At 37.2% G+C, this 14,737-nt stretch overlaps 1 protein-coding gene across 2 annotated transcripts in view; it reads left to right on the top strand.

The window, feature by feature from the left end:
- EMCN (endomucin) overlaps nucleotides 1-14,737 on the top strand; it is a 103,100-nt gene that overhangs the window by 58,475 nt on the left and 29,888 nt on the right. The window contains exon 5 of one of the 2 annotated variants that reach the window (XM_086704510.1): nucleotides 8,793-8,831. The exons of the other annotated variant lie outside the window; for it this stretch is intronic. Within the exon in view, the coding sequence (XP_086560636.1) occupies nucleotides 8,793-8,831 (39 nt within the window). The remainder of the gene's footprint in view (nucleotides 1-8,792; nucleotides 8,832-14,737) is intronic. 2 annotated transcript variants of the gene reach the window in all.

Genomic DNA, 14,737 nt, shown 5'->3' on the forward strand with positions numbered 1-14,737 from the left:
TGAACTAATGGTTTTATTTAATGAGACAATTTCCACATAGAGGAATTTGAAGAGAGGGGCCATTGCTCCTTCATATGTAGAACATTTCCTTGTGGTAGTGTTTTGGCTTCTGTTAAATAGAATCTATTTTGCAGGCAATATATGTCTGTAAGGTACCTTTAGCAGACCAAAACCCCATCCATTTCATAATATGATTGTCCTGAATATAAACAAGAATAAAAGTAAATATGCATCTGCAAAATGTATAGCAATTGAAGACTAAGCTCAAATAATCTGAATTCTGCACTAATACTCATTCAGTCGCTGATTAGGAAAATGTCATTCAGGGACCATGGTTTATTAAAATTAGCACTTATACAGAAGTGTGTGGTCAGCCCCATGAGTCCATTAAGACTCCTAATTTTACTTTGATTTATGCAGTAAAATGCCCTATGCATCTCTGTTCTGGGGACTATTGTATTTATTTAGCTTCTAAACACAGTTTGAAGTGGCTTTCTTCCAAGTAGTTTAAAAAAAATACACCCACAAAGCTATTTCTTGAAAAATAAGGCACCCTGGAAAGCAAGATAATTAAATAAAGGTATTTACTGCTACTCTTTGCATTTGCCATTTGATTAACCAGTTCCATACTAAATCCTTTAGATATTTTTTTTTATAAAACTCATTTTTGGGGTAGTCATTTCTCCTCAGGCCTCTCTTGTTTCTCAAGGTGCTTCCTGCTTAGTACGGAATCCATTTGCTATAATGAGTTTGCACACATTTCCATTTGCGCCTGATGAAACCAGGAGCTAGCCCAGATTCCCAGTTAGCAGAGCAATGTTCCCTTTCCATCTCAACCCATCACACACATAAATATTCAAAATTAGCAAACCCAAGAGCCAGAGACAGGAGGAGAACCAAACAATCTACTGGTAAGAGAAGGTTGAACAGCTGAAGCTTTATCTTCCTCTTAAACATAGGGTAATGGATCCTTGGATGGTAACTATCAGGTAAAAGCACTGTGGGTACCTCATCTGAAGTGTAGATTTGATTTCAAGTAAAGAAGAATTAGTGAAATTTATTGCTTTACTCCCTAGAAAGGATGTAGATCAAAAAGAAGCAAGTCCTCAAACCGTTTATCTCTAATCATTTCCCATTCTCTTAAAGTTCTGTGTATTTCTCCTGTGCTACTCTTTTATTCAACCTGGAGAAGACATGTTCCTGGAATTCCAGAATTTTTAAGATAGAAAGTATCACTAATTTAGTGTTCTGAATTTACAGTTAAATAAATGAGAGCCTGTTGAATTAATTAATACGTTAGTTTATTCACTACAAGTCTATTAAAAGGCTTCTGTGCCTGGCATGCCTCTTAGCTTCTAGGGATGGCCTCCAGAAGGCCTTTGCATTCCTTGGCTTGTAGATGCACCCCTTTAATCTCTGCCTCTGTCTTCACATGGTCTTTTTCTCTGTGTATTCACATGCCTTCTCTTCCCTCTGTGTCTCCTCTTTCTGTCTGTGCATTTTCTTCTTTTTTATTTTCTGAGTGTTTAATGTTTTTATTATTTATTTTTGGGAGAGAGAGCAAGACAGAGTGTAAGCAGGAAAAGGAACAGAGAGAGAAGGAGACACAGAATCTGAAGCAGGGTCCAGGCTCTGAGCTCTCAGCACAGAGCCTGACGTGGACTCGAACTCATGAACCGCGAGATTGTGACCTGAGCCGAAGTCGGACCCTTAGTCGACTGAGCCACCCAGGCACCCCTGTGCATTCTCTTATACAGATGCCTGAAGTTATGAAGTTCCTTAACTTAATTACAACTGCAAAGACCTGTTCCAATAAGGTCCTATTCCCAGGTACTGGGTGCACATTCAGTTGGTTTCTGAGGAGAGAAGAGTAAAGGAAGAGGAAGATGGAGAGGAGACAGCAAAATAGGTGCTTTTCTTGCTGGTCATTTAATCACGTAGGTATCTGTAACCAGATTTAAAAGCAAGCACGGTATACACTGCAAGAGATTGGCAAGGAAGGGAAAACTATTACTCTTTCTCTTGCTGGTGAATTCTCACTTGGCTGAGGAAAGAATGTGGATAAGATTATACGTAGAAGGCAGATCGAGATGGACAATATGCCAATACTTAACTCAACGAAGGCAAGGACTTGGTCCAAATACCTACAAGGGTTTTGCCAAGCCAGATTTTCTGCTACCACAGCATATACAATATTACAGACTTAAAATCTGGCTTCTGTCAAGTAGAAATGAATAACATTTATAAGTCATCAGTAGGTTATTAAGGAAGAGTAATAACATTTACAAATAGTAACTAGTTTATCAAATATGTATCTTTCTTCTATAATTTATTCCAGCTTAGTATGGAGTTTATGTCTGCACAAAAACCAGAGATAATTGTACAATAACCAAATAGACATTTTAGATATACTGGTAGCTAACCATGAGAACGACCTACGCTTAAGCCCAGGCACCACACCCGTCTTAAAATAAAAATTAAGCTCTTTAATCATGCCAAGAGGAAGTTAGCTTATTGGTTATGAAGCATGATTCTGAAGTGAGATTGCTCAGGCTCAAATAATAGCACAATCATTTATTTGTACTATGGCCTTTGATAAGCCACTTAACTTCTCTGTGCCTCAGTTTCCTCATCTGTAAAAGAGCTAGAAGATCATAACCTTGTAGGATTCTTGTGAAGATTAAAAGAGATAAAATACACAAAGCTTAAAACAATTTCTGGCAAGTAAACATAATAAATGTTAGCTATTATTTTATTAATAATAATCCTTATAAAGGCCAGGCAAAGTTGGTATTTATCACACCAGTTTCAAATATGGAAATAGGTTCAGAAAGACTAAATGACTTGGCCATGGTTAAATTAAAAGAATTAAATTCAAACACTGTTTTTCTTGCCTCAAAACTCATAAACTCTTCACTATACCCTATTTGTTCTCATAATGACTATTTTATATGAAGTATATAAAGGTAGTAGAAAACAAGTAAGTTTATTTATTTATTTTGAGAGAGAGACCACATGCTAGTGGGAGAGGGGCATGGAGAGAGGGCGAGAGAGAATCCCAAGCAGGCTCTGTGCTGTCGGTGCAGAGCCTGACACGGGGCTCAATCTCATGAACTGTGAGATCATGACCTGAGCTGAAATCAAGAGTTGGACGCTTCACCGACTGAGCCACCCAGGCACCCCACAATTTGCTTTTAATTGTGTGAATCATATGCTTGACAAGTAAGTGTTCACCAATGACAACACAAATCGGCTGATTGGCTGGCCCAGAATATAAGCCTGTGATTCTAAGAAAGGTGGTTCTCCGGCTGTCACCCATCAGGCCAGATTTATTCTTGACCGGCTTTTTCATCCTGAGCTCCTCATTTGCATGTTCCTATTTCTTCTTCCTCTCTTCTTTCCTCCAATTGCTTATCCCGATTCTACACATCCATCAAGGGCCTCTACAAGATTTTAGCTCAGTATTTCCCACAATTTAATGAGTGTTACGAGATATGTAAACCATTTGCACTATTATTTATTAGCTTCCTTTAAACTGATGCACTTTTTGTTCTTAAATTTGCTTGAAAAGAAAACCATTGTAAATGAAAAATGTGTTTCATGAGGCATCAACAGTAGCTATAAAATCACTATAAAAACAATGTAAAGGGGCACCTGGGTGGCTCACTGGGTTAAGCATCTGACTTTGGCTCAGGTAATGATCTCACGGTTCATGAGTTCATGTCCCACGTCAGGCTCTGTGCTGACAGCTCAGAGCCTGGAGCCTGCTTCAGATTCTGTGTCCCTCTCCTGCTCTGCCCCTCCCCTCTGGCACTCTGTCTCTCTCTCTCTTAAAAATAAGTATTAAAACAAATTAAAAAACAAAACAAAATATAATTAAGTTGTAGCTAGGTTTTGTTGCTTGCCAAAGGCTCTTTGTTTAAGGCTTGGTCATTCTTTTTTTTTTTTTTTTTTTTTTTTTTTTTATTTATTTATTTATTTTTTTTTAATTTTTTTTTCAACGTTTTTATTTATTTTTGGGACAGAGAGAGACAGAGCATGAACGGGGGAGGGGCAGAGAGAGAGGGAGACACAGAATCGGAAACAGGCTCCAGGCTCCGAGCCACCAGCCCAGAGCCCGACGCGGGGCTCGAACTCACGGACCGCGAGATCGTGACCTGGCTGAAGTCGGACGCTTAACCGACTGCGCCACCCAGGCGCCCCTTGGCTTGGTCATTCTTGTTTAAAAAAATAAATCAAGATAAGCACATGTTAGGTATTAATCACACACATTTACATTAAATTGTAATTTTGAAAGTTCCTCATTGAAATAACCAAGTAAACTGAAAGAAAGCTGAAAAGCTAATAACATTCTCATTGAATGTTTCAATCTTATTTAATGTCACTTTCCAGTACTGCCTTATGGAATCTCATAAACGCTATGCATCTCATCCTTTGGAAACTATTAATTTATCAGATCGTCCAGGCTCATTATTTCCTTAAGGAACTGCACCATTTACCTATGCCACTTATCTGGGAACTTAATCATAACATCTCTTACATGATATTTAATTAGTTTGTATTATTTCACATGCGCAGATACAAGAGGAATTCTTAGGACAACAAAGTCTGAGTCATACACAAGTCATGGTTTAGCCAAACCAGAAATAAAAGTTAACACTTGACCAACATGGGGGTTGGGAGGGCTGACCTTCTGGGCAGTAGAAAACCCACGTATAACTTTGACTCCCCAAAAACTTAATTACTAATAGCCTACCGCTGACCTTACAAATAACATAAGTAGTCAATTAACACATGTATGTAATATGTATCATATACTGTATTCTTATAATAAAGTAACCTAAAGAAGAGAAGATGTTATTAAGAAAGTCATAAGGAAGGGCTCCTGGATGGCTCAGTCCGTTAAGCGTCTAACTTTGGCTCAGGTCATGATTTCGCAGTTCGTGAGTTTGAACCCCGCATTGGGCTGTGCTGACAGCTCAGAGCCTGGAGTCTGCTTTGGAGTCTGTGTCTCCCTCTTGCTCTCTGCCCCTCCCCTGTTCTAGTTCTGTCTCTCTCTCTCTCTCTCTCAAAAATAAATAAATTTTAAAAAATCATTAGGAAAAGAAAATACATTTATAGTCCTACACTGTACCAAAAAAAAAAAAAAAATCCGTGTATAAGTAGACCCACATATTTCAAACCTGTGTTGATCTGGGGTCAACTCTAATGTCACATTTAATGACTCAGCCAACACTGTGCATAAGAAAATGATAAGGAAAACATGAATTGGGCATAGCAAATTATTTTTAAGCATATCAGTAAAGAATTATATATGGAATATATATGGGAATGTATCTTTTCTCCTTTCCTGTTAGTGACATTTTCTATGCATAACTATATACAGTTATATATGCATATATAGTTAGGAGCACAATATTCTTTATAAGACGATATTTAGCAAAGTTGTTTGTTGTTTTGCTGTTTAAGCTTTCTGTTTTAAAAGCTAACTGAGTATAGTTTTCGATTAATGTGGATTTAAGTTTGAAAATTTAGAAGTTCTCTTGCATTTCATAATACTTCCATCTCATAGAATAAAACTCAACAAACAGATTTTAAGTTGCCAACCACTTTGACTAAGATTTTGGTCTTTACTAAATAGTTAAATTTGAGAGTAGCTTAATAGCATGCACTACACTCATTTACTATCTGACTTTACTCACTTCACTATAGATCAGTCTAGATTTTTCTAAAAAACATGTATTATGAAACTTACAAGTAAAACTCAGGAACAATTGTAAATGTCTTCACATTTCATGAATTCCCACTTTATCCGTGTTCTATAACATTCATCTTTAATAAACTTTTATGCCCACAGAACTGAATCCAAATTTGAAGTGCTGTATGAAAACACTTCATTACTTTCAAAATAATCTCTCTTTGATTTCATACAAAAAAGGTATCTATTTTAGTTTTGATTAAATATTTAAGATCTGCAGAATTTGTTCCTCAAAAAAACAGCATATGCATTCATATATAAAAGTCTGAAAAAAAAAAAAGAAAGTCTGGACCTCTTCGTACACTCAATATAAGGGTTTTGCACTGACATACGTTATTATTTTGATTCAGCTAAGCCTTAAGACATAGTTCATTTTTTTATAAATGACACGTCCTTCTAAAATTATTATGCATTTCTGAAGGCTAATAAAAAAACTAAATACAGAACAATCAGGTTTTGTCTGATACAAGTTTAAATTTTTTTCATTCTTAATGAAGTCTATCAGCAAGAAAGGTTATGACCTGATATTCATAGCAATAGGAACAAAGGGTTTTAATTGTCTTTGCATCCTAATCCTCTAGCAGCTGATAAATATTTTAACTGCATCTTCCAAATACAGCATTATGCCATGTTCAAAAGTATTTTAACTAGTTATCAAAAGCAAAAATTAATTACATAAATTTTCCATTCAGGGTGGGTTAGTGGACAGAAAAACTGTCTACTTTAGTAGAAGAGGATAGACATTAGAATGAACACACCTAATTTATAAGCGTTGTCCCTACCTTGAGAAAGGAGTTTCACTTTTCTCAGCTAATATTTGTAGATCTGCAGAATGGTAATTGTCTGTCCCTTGCAGACATCAGCAAATAATATGTGGAACTAATCATAAGAGTATGCTTAATGGTAGCTATAGTTATCCAACTAGCAATTTTATTTTATTTTATTTTTCTGTATATGAAGTTTATTGTCAAATTGGTTTCCATACAACACCCAGTGCTCATCCCAAAAGGTGCCCTCCTCAATACCCATCACCCACCCACCCCTCCCTCCCGCCCCCCATCAGCCCTCAGTTTGTTCTCAGTTTTTAACAGTCTCTTATGCTTTGGCTCTCTCCCACTCTAACCTCTTTCTTTTTTTTTTTCCTTCCCCTCCCCCATGGGCTTCTGTTAAGTTTCTCTGGATCCACATAAGAGTGAAACCATATGGTATCTGTCTTTCTCTGTATGGCTTATTTCACTTAGCATCACACTCTCTAGTTCCATCCACGTTGCTACAAAGGGCCATATTTCATTCTTTCTCATTGCCACGTAGCACTCCATTGTGTATAAAAACCACAATTTCTTGATCCATTCATCAGTTGATGGACATGTAGGCTCTTTCCATAATTTGGCTATTGTTGAGAGTGCTGTCCAACTGGCAATTTTAAATAACACATTCTTTTCCCTGAAAAATCGAATTCAGGTAAGTAGAGTTTGTCTTATTTATTACTATTGTTATTTCCTATTCTCACTCACTCATTCCACATTTTTACTAGAGACCTGGTGATAGGTACTGAAATTGTGGCTCTGAATAAAACATGCCATCTTTGTCCTCCTGGAGTCATATTCAACTGACAGCAAGCACATTTTAAAAATGTCACTGTGGTAATAAAAGGACTGTTGAGCAAACGAAGCCGAGTGGCGGAGTTTGAAGAGAAATAAGGAGTCTGCTTTAGGTGAGGTGGTTGGAGAAGGCTTCTCTAAGTGGTGACATCTGAGCAGAGTCACGACAGATAGAAGGAAGCCAGAGCGTAGCCTGAGAGAACACCAAGGCACAGGGAAGAGTCAGCAGAGAAACCCAAGGTAGGAAGAGCTCCATGATGTTATCTACCAATCAGGGTGAAACAGGGGGTCATGTCCTGTAAAGACTTACCATCCATAGTGAAAGGCATAGGAAGCCATTAGAGTAGTGAAGCTTAAATTTAAATAGATTTTTCTAGGTGGCTATTGCAGGTACTAGGGAGAGAGATCAGTGCTAGATGAACAGTAGCCAATTAACTAATGAATATATTTGGAATATGTTTTGAAGCCAAAGCCCATAGGGGTGAGAAAAAGAGGAGAATCACGGAAGGCTACTACTTTTTGGCATGTGCAGCTGGGGGACAATGTTACCATGCACTGAACCAAGAAAGTGGGGGAAGAGGAAGATATAAGGATACCAGTCAAGAGTTCTATTTTAAGCATGTTAAATTCGAGATGCTGATAGGCGGTCAAGTGAACACACAAAGGGGTCAAATGGATATTTTAAACTATCGCTATTGGGCTTCTGGTTATTTTAAAATCATTTTCTCTGTTTTTCTCTATTTTTCACATGACAGATTTTGTTCATGGTACATACACTCAAAGTTGTTGAAGTGATCTTTGATTGTAATTTTTTCAAGTAATTTTATTGTAGAAAGCTCATCTGAACTATGTTTATGTTAAAGGAATTCCCTGAGTTTGAGAGGTATCTGTCCAAACCTTCCTGAGTCTCTCTCAGGTCAGGAAATGCATCATCTCTTAGTGGGAATATGACACATGGCCATGTCACTCATTAAGCCCTGCCCAAAGGATTTGTAGTTGTCTGCATTTTCTTGGCTTATTGAGGATATGGAGTTGTACCAGATGCTCTAAAACAGGATTCAGCAAACTGTGGCCCACAGACGGGGTCTAGCACCCCACCTGTTTTTGTAAGTAAAGTTTCATTGGAACACAGCCATACCTACTCTTTAGGTGTTATGCATGACTGCATTCACACTACAACGGCAAGTTGAATAGTTGCTACAGAGACTTATGACCCACAAAGCCTAAAATATTTACTATTTGGCCTCTTAAGAAAAAAAAAATGGCTGACTTTCGCTCTAAAGTCTTTCTAACCAGGAACACCTTGTGATTTTATGATTCAAAGAAAAGTGCATCAGAAATGAAGTAGGATCTATAACCATTTACGACCTGTAAAAATTGGGACAGTCAACATTTCCTTGTAGTGATTTTCTTTTCTTTTCTTTTCTCTAAAGCTGAGAATCAGAGTTCAATCAAAACAACAGAAACACCAGGTAAGTTCATTTTCTCCTCTCTGAGAACATTCATGAGAAAGATCCCCAAAATGAGATAAAAGGAGATCAGTCAGTGTGAGGGCAGAGGAAATAGTACAAGAGAAAACATGACATGACAACTAACATGTTTAAGAGAACTTGTATTAAAAAAATAAATAATAAATAAAATGCAGATCAGAGTATAGGATGTGCCTGAGTGCCCTGTGGCCAGAGTGAGTGGTATCAGTCCTGGTAAATGCATGAAGCCTGTGGAAGAGTCCTCTGCCCAGAATCCGCTCTTCCCCATCTGTTTCTGTGGTTGGCATGCCCTCTCCCAGAAAGATAGTATGTCTCTGTCTTCTCTGTGCTTCCCAACACAGCCTGATCCTGGCAGTCAGAGACTTGATGTTACAAACCACAGTGAAGCCTAAAATATTATCACTCCAAGAAGTGCTCCTGTTTTGTTATCCTAAGTTTTAAAATGAGTAAATCTAGGACGATGGCGCAACAGAAACCGAAAAAGATTGTTGGGAAGAGGCAGATGGTACCATTGAACCCTTCTGTTGTGTTGAAATCGTAATTATTTGGGAGACTTTATCTTCCTACATCCCACCTCGTACTTTTATAAATGATAAAGCTCTTAGGTTCTCAATCGTGCTCACCTATGGTACGTATAAAAATGAGGAATATGTGAAATACACTTAGAAGATCATGTCACTTTTTTACGAAGCCAGAAAACTAAAGCTGTGAAAATTATGAGCGACTCCATTTTCAGAGCAAATGTACTAAATAATCATCATAGTCTACCTCCTGCATCATGTGTTCAAGGAACTCAAACCTGAAAGGATTATGCTGTTAACATTTGATTATTTATCTTCTACACAATATATCTCATGAATTCAGAAGTTATTTTTATATTAATTCTCTTTATTTTCCTGTGTCACTGTATTTTTTTAAATACTTACTTCCATTTGCATAGTCTAAAATGCACTAGAAAATGCACCGGGAAAAACAAAGCAAAACAAAACATAAAAACAGTGCATCCATTGGCTGATGGTTTGCACTGTTCTGGAGAAGTCCTTCCCTTCTGCTTCATGGACTAGTTAACCAGGAGAAGTTACAGATGGAAGACAATTGAGAAGCTGCCAAAATCATCAGTTCCCTTTAAGGAGGCACTGAAGAATCCTCTGAGAGATTAATTTACAAAATGCTAGCTTTAACTATAGTTGATTTTTAACTGTAATAGAAAGCCCATTTACACCATTTATAGTTTGAGCTATAGAAACTAGTTCTAAAACAGATAATAAACACATCATTGATTTGATCAGTGTACTAAAAAGAAATGAGACTGACTTTATAAACTATAAGAAAAGTCAGTCTTTAACTTCAAAGATATATGTTACAGGTAAAGACTAAGTCCAGACTCACTGAAAAAAAAAGTCTAATGACAAGGTATTAATTATATATCTGTTGGCAACTATAATCATTTGTTTGTTCAATCATTTGTTATCAAAAGTGTTCAAATATCAAATTGTGAAACAGTTTGATCAAAAATATGGTCAAGAATAGGCATCTTACTTGAAATACTTAGTATTTCTTTTTTAGGTAAAAGTTGAGGTAGAATTCTAGCCCACAGAATTATTAGTACTGCCTCCTTTTTATAAATATGAGCTAATATGCATCATATATGGTTCTCACATTTGGCATTTCCTTTCATATTATGCATCCATCTTTCATTTTCTTAGAAAAACTATGTTTTTACCACTGATTTCAAAAAATATTATTAAGGGTATATAAATTGATGATTATTTCATATAAAGACTTTTTGAGAATTCAAAGTAAGTAAGGGAAACTATACATAGAGCATCAATTCTAAGAAATTGTATGTAGATATAATGGCTAACATAATAAAAAATATAATTATAGTTACAGGGAAATTACTGATCAAGTTTGGAAGACATGAACATTCATTCAATTTAATAGAGAAAAGGCAATATGAGGTTGATGGTTGTGCTTAATGATGATAAGCATGAAGAATTCATGCTCCATGTCTGAAGAATTCATGCTCCATGTCTAAAGTGGGAAGGTCAAACGTCAACTACCCACTGTAATATATATGGTAAGACCACAAATTTCGCATAATACTCTACTAAATACACAGAACCATATATTCAACCAACCACCACTAAGCTGGACATTTAATAAATAGTCATTCTGTTCTATTACATGTAACACTAGCTAATAGTTGTGAGTGATACATGGAGCCTGCCATTAAGGGTTACCAACAAAAACTAATCAGCATGGTAAATAACTGTAATAATTTTAGTAGCCATATAGGTCTACAATGATGTGTCATAGACAAACTTCAAACTTCTTAACTGTATGTTAAGATTGGGGAGGGAGAAATTTTTCCCCCTTTAGCTGTGGTTGTGTTATATATCAGATTTAGGAAAGCAGTTTAAGAAAGATGAGGAAAATGTTTGTGTAAGAAATGACCGCCTAGCTTCCAGATTATTCTGCGTACTCATTTTTCTAGCTCTGAGTTCAGAGCTAGCGAGGAAATGCAAAGAAAAAGTGATGCAGGGCTATCTATTCCATAGATACGTAGGAATGATGTAGCCATCACAACAATTTTAATCAATGATGGAATTCACTTTTCTTTAGCCTTATCACTTTTCCACAGACAAGCATAACTAATAACGTGTCCTTGAAAATGAAACTCTTGATTTCTTTGATAAGAGACCTTAGATTTGAAGAAAAATGGACCAATATGCCTCAGTGTATGGGGAAATAAATAAGCCAGTTGCCTTCAACTTTCTGGAAAATACAACTATATTACTCAGGGTTCTCTAGAGAAACTATATATATCTATGTGTAAAGATTTATTATATGGAATTGGTTCATACATTTTGAAAGCTGAGAAGTCCCAAGATCTGCAGTCGGCAAGCTGGAAACCTAGAGACCCAAGAGAGAGCAATGTGTACATTCAGTCCAAGGCCTGAGAACCAAGAGAGCCAATGGTTAAATTCCAGACTATAAGTCAGCGGTCTCAAGACCCAAAAAGAGCCAATATTTTAGTTTGAGTCCAAATGCAGGGAAAGACCAAGGTTCCAGCTCAAGACAGTGATGCAGGAATAATTTGTTCTTTACTCCTTCTTTTTTTTTTTTAATGCTTTTATTTATTTTTTGTGAGAGAGAGAGAGAGCATGCAAGCAGGGGAGGGGAAGAGAGAGGGGGGACAGAGGACTCAAAGCAGGCTCCAAGTTGACAGGCTGACCGCAGCAAGCCCAGTGTAGGGCTCAAACTCATGAACCACGAGATGATGACCTGAGCTAAAGTAGGACGCTCAACCGACTGAGCCACCCAGGCGCCCCACTCCTTATTTCTTACTGAGACTCAGCCAATTTATTCTATTCAGGCCTTCAACTGATTGGATGGAGAGCCATCGACATTGGAGAGCAGTCTGCTTTATTCAGTCTGCTAATCCACATGTTAATATCCTCAAAAATAATCACAAACACTTCCAGACTAGTGCTTGTCCAAATATCTGGGGACTCAGTGGCCAAGTCAACTTGACAAATAAAATTAATTGTTGCAGCAACATTCCCATAGTAGACAGTACAACTTGTGAAAGATCTCATTGTACCCATCTTCTTTACTTTCTTTTACTGTGTTTCACAACTTCAACTGTGTTGTAGATGTTAATTTTGATGGAAAATTAGAAGCCAGAACAGACATGACAAATCCCACCCAATGTGACCACTGGCCTTTGAAAAGGAGGATACTCCCTCCTGGCATATTCATTGCGCTCAACACCCTATGTAATGTTTGAGAATTGGTTGCTGATCTCTAGGAATTCATATAATGTAAGCATCGATCATTCTATACAGAAAATTAGTTATCTGAGTACTCCAACTCTGAATGACAGAATCTTGGCACTATTGTTCAGTTAGAATCCACTTGAGCTAGAAAAAATACATATAGCAAACCTAAAGGTCTATTGTTGTTGTTTTTTTTAACCTGGAAATTGTATAATGTTTAAAAGATTGGTTGAGAATAAAAGAACTCACTAATGGGGTATGTCAATATTTATGTGGTAGGGTCTGCCATAAAGTTTCACTTAAGAAATTGTATATATCTGGGTATAGCTAGGTGGTTTCTCCTCTAGTTTGGAAATCTGCTGAGTCTCCAAAAAGGGCTTGTGACTCTCTAGTCTACACAGAAGGTCAATAAGAACTCAGTCTCGACTGATTAGCTACCCAGCGTTTGCTTTAAAAACCAATACATTTCGGGGCGCCTGGGTGGCGCAGTCGGTTAAGCGTCCGACTTCAGCCAGGTCACGATCTCGCGGTTCGTGAGTTCGAGCCCCGCATCGGGCTCTGGGCTGATGGCTCGGAGCCTGGAGCCTGTTTCTGATTCTGTGTCTCCCTCTCTCTCTGCCCCTCCCCCGTTCATGCTCTGTCTCTCTCTGTCCCAAAAATAAATAAACGTTGAAAAAAAAAAATTTAAAAAAAAAAAAAATAAAAAAAAAAAAAAAACCAATACATTTCAATGTTACTACTAATGGTGTGTGCCTTATAAAATCTACAATGTGCTTTATTTAATATATTAGGAATAATTCTCTCTCCTTGTACGTATCTGCATAGTCTGGTTTGGCCCGTTGAAGGAAGGAGGTGTTTAGTTCATTTTGATGAGAAGAAGCTTGTCTTGATTGGAGTCTAAATTTAAATAAACTATATTTTATGTAACAAAAATAGGAGACACGGACTTATAACTCATTCCTGCTGAAATACTCTAGCAGGCAGCATAGACAGCACAGACTCTAGAGCCTGCATTCAAATCCCGACTCTGCCACCTACTTGCTCTGTCATCTTGGGCAAATCACTTCATGTCTCTGGGCTTCAGTTTCCACTTTGTAAAATGAAAATATTTACAACACAATGATTGAATGAGTTAACATCTGTAAAACACTTAGAATAATTCCCACAACACATAGTGTCCCGAAAGGATTGGAAAATAAAAATCCTATTTAATATTTTAATGCCTATATTTTGAAAAGCTTACCCTCACATTCTCAGAAAGCATAGCACTGACATAGTTACATATTGTAAAGCTTCTCTGTGTTTTCAAGTCATATTATCCACCTTGTAAATTTAAGGTAAGATGATGTGTCTGTGCTGGGGGAAGGGTAAGAACATTCTAAACCTTTCAGAATGCGGAGAAAAGATGTCACTGGCCTCATCGATAATGGTTCCATTAACAAGTAAGATGAACTAAACTCACTTAAAATCCGTTGGTTACATGGTATAATGAGAAGGGAGAAAGAAGTTGTGAGTCCTACTTGGTTTATTATGTCTTAGTTCTACTTACTGTCAGATGTGTTACCTTGTGTCTTAGAGCCACAGAATCTCTCATGTAGGAAGCACGAGATTAAAAATGTTTCAGAATAAGGTGCCTCATTCATTCTTTGTATATTATATAACTTTCTGGAAATTAATAACCATTCATATTCAAATCACAAAAAAATTCAGCCTCTTTCTTCAACATGTAATTCCAAAAACTTACCCGAGGTAAATAAATCTTTCACAGTTATTACTGGGTTAAAAGATTCTGTAACCTCAGGTTAGTCACACCAATGGCCCAAAGCAAAGTGAAAGAGATTTGAGATAAAACTTTTTCTGCATTGCTTTAAGAGTACGCGCCAAGGTCAGGGCGTTTGGGTGGCTTAGTCTGTTGAGCATCATCGGACTTCGGCTCAGGTCATGATCTCATGGTTCGTGAGTTCCAACCCTGCATAGGGCTTGCTGCTGTCAGTGCAGAGCCCATTTTGGGTCCTCTGTCCCCTTCTCTCTCTATCCCAGCCCTGCTCATGCTCTCTCTCTCAAAAAAAAAAAAAAAAAAAAAAAAAAAAAAAGAAAAGAAAAGAA

The sequence above is a fragment of the Puma concolor genome, chromosome B1, assembly GCF_028749965.1.
Source record: "Puma concolor isolate L17-30 chromosome B1, mPumCon1.1.hap2, whole genome shotgun sequence".
Lineage (NCBI taxonomy): Eukaryota > Metazoa > Chordata > Mammalia > Carnivora > Felidae > Puma > Puma concolor.